The sequence below is a fragment of the Quercus lobata genome, chromosome 10, assembly GCF_001633185.2.
Source record: "Quercus lobata isolate SW786 chromosome 10, ValleyOak3.0 Primary Assembly, whole genome shotgun sequence".
Lineage (NCBI taxonomy): Eukaryota > Viridiplantae > Streptophyta > Magnoliopsida > Fagales > Fagaceae > Quercus > Quercus lobata.
In genome coordinates, this window is record NC_044913.1 from 43828192 (window position 1) to 43830653 (window position 2462).

The 2462-nt window shown below is 36.0% G+C and overlaps 1 protein-coding gene across 1 annotated transcript; it reads right to left on the reverse strand.

Moving 5' to 3' along the window:
• Positions 1-1022: 1022 nt before the first annotated feature.
• LOC115965508 (germin-like protein subfamily 1 member 14) lies at positions 1023-2003 on the reverse strand. The gene is made up of 2 exons (XM_031084753.1): positions 1832-2003; positions 1023-1650 (listed from the first exon to the last, which is right to left on the reverse strand). Exons 1-2 carry the CDS (start codon positions 1956-1958, stop codon positions 1115-1117), a joined length of 663 nt encoding a protein of 220 aa, XP_030940613.1. The 5' UTR covers positions 1959-2003; the 3' UTR covers positions 1023-1114.
• Between the last annotated feature and the right edge of the window lie 459 nt (positions 2004-2462).

The window sequence follows — 2462 nt, forward strand, 5'->3', positions numbered from 1 at the left end:
GTGATGAGTTGTGAGTGATAGAAATATGTCCTCACATAAACCCATCATCACATCTTTACCGCTCACAACTCACCACGTGAACGAATTGTATGTGCGTAGAGATAGCATAAATTATAGGTAATAGCGAAAGTTATGGCTCCTAGAAATTTGTCTATCTTAAACTTTTCTAGTTTGTCGTAGTGAAATTACATGTGTTTGCATAGTGGTCTTCTCAATCTCAGAAGTGGTCAAACCATATGTCTTTGCAAAGCTTAGGACAGAACATATGCTTTGGTTCGGGTAGTCTTTAACTCACACAACCTTTCCAACAATATATTGCTTGTGCGATTCAAAGATTGTTTGGCTTTGTTTCGATCAAACCCTCAATGAGGTTTGAGTTTTGGTGTTGGAGAGTTTTCTCGTTTGTGTGATATCTTTCTCATTTTAGGTCAAATTTAGCAGATCCTCCAATTCTTTAGAAGGTAGGTAATTGACATGTCTTCACCTTGGTGCAAAAATCTTTGTGATCAAACAGTTTAAACTTTTTTTAGCCTAACCTTACATTTTTCTTAAAAACTCTCATGTTTGAGGTATTTTGAATAAATTTATCAAAGTGAAGGTGTTTGATTGGGTTTCTTGGCCTTGATATTATGTGTAATTATGCTTGTTGATGCAAGTACGTCATCATTTTGATCAATGAATAAGTAGAAATTATCTTACTCGCTGATTTTGTAAGTAAGCTTGGGATGTAGCACATAATCAAGAAAGGACTTTGCTGATTGGAATGCCACATGTGGGCGGAAAAAGGATTTCTTAAATGAAACACGTTTTTTGTTATCTAACTTAACATGTACTTGAGCTTCAGTAAACCTTAAATAACCCCAATTTTAATTAAATATGCATTTTTATTATTATTATAAATATATAGTTGCTTTGCCAATGCCACATGGATTAATAGAAAAATGAAAAAGGAGGTGCTTAAAAATATGCCAACATTTTCTATATTCCAAATCCTCCAAAAAGGAGTTACATAAGCAGTCGTTTTATTTTAATCTAGTTATGATTGCAATGAGATAAACAGAGCCATATATCCAGTTCTTCATAGCACTTACAATTACTTTTTCTAATTGAAAATTTAGAATTCTTTCTGAAGATATTTAACCACTTTCTTGTCGAGTTGGAAGGCTTTGGTCAAAACGTCAGGATTAATGGGAGGATTGGATCCAAAAATAGCATTTGCTATTGTGATTGCGCCTGCATTTTGGCTGCTTAAACCAGAAATGGCAATTGCATTGGTCTTTCCCACATTGACTTGAAAGTGAATGAGACCAACGGGAAAGACAAAGACATCCCCTTTGTTTAGGGTTTTGGTGAAGAGGCGATTATCAGTGTTGGATGTTACAAAACCAACGAAGAGAGTACCCTCCAAGACTACCAGGATTTCAGTGCCGCGAGGGTGAGTGTGGGGAGGATTTTGTCCATATGGTGCAAAGTCGATTCGAGCAAGGGATATGCCAAGAGTATTGAGGCCTGGAAATGTGTCCACGTTCACATTAGTGACGTTGGACCCAACTTTATTATATGTGTTCCCAGGAATGTTCAATCCACTAAAGTAGAAATCATCAGCTGTGACAAGCTTTGGATCCTTGCAGAACTTTCCATTAACAAATACTGCATAAAGGAATATTTGTTATGGACACATTAAAAAGAATGCTTGAAACTTCAATGCAGAAAATAATTAGGCCAAGTAGCTAATATTATTTCTTCCATATTTATATTCTAGTTAGTGCAGATTTTTTACATGACAAAAATAATGCAGAAACTTGAAAAAAGAAAAAAGAAGAGTTTGTACCAGCTGACTTGTCGGAGTAGTCCTTAAGTGCAACACAGAAGTCCTGCAGGGGAGCGGGGTCAGAGGCAGAGGCAAGAGAGAATGCCAAGGCGAAGAGGGCAACAGTTAGAAGGTAAGCTTTCCTCATATTTCAGGCTTACTCGATCTTCTGTTCTATATATTTTTGCTTCGGGATTCGAGTGAGGGATGAAAAATGTTGAATGGAAAGCATGTCTATTTATAGATTAGACGCATTGAATAGGTCTGATTTTCCATATGTGAATGATGCATTAAGTCTTCGACTATTACCAATTTTCTTTCTGATGTACAAATTAGAGTATTCTTTAACCACCATCACGCGTCTTAAATGTTCACCAAATTAGACCTGTTCAATGAGATAACGTTACGCTTATATGTGTACTAAACCTGTACTCTGTCCACAAAAGATAAAGCTCTCAACTTACTGAACACACCATTTCAACGTATATTCAACTTGGATGTATCTTTATTTCAATGGGTTGTTAATTACTTAATGTTTTGGTGGAAAATTTCTGTGTGACTTCGGCTTACTTCAATGAAATTTCTTGAGAACTGCCATTGTAGAACCCATAATTAGATGGATTCAAAGCTTCTAGTGTATTACGTAACTGCA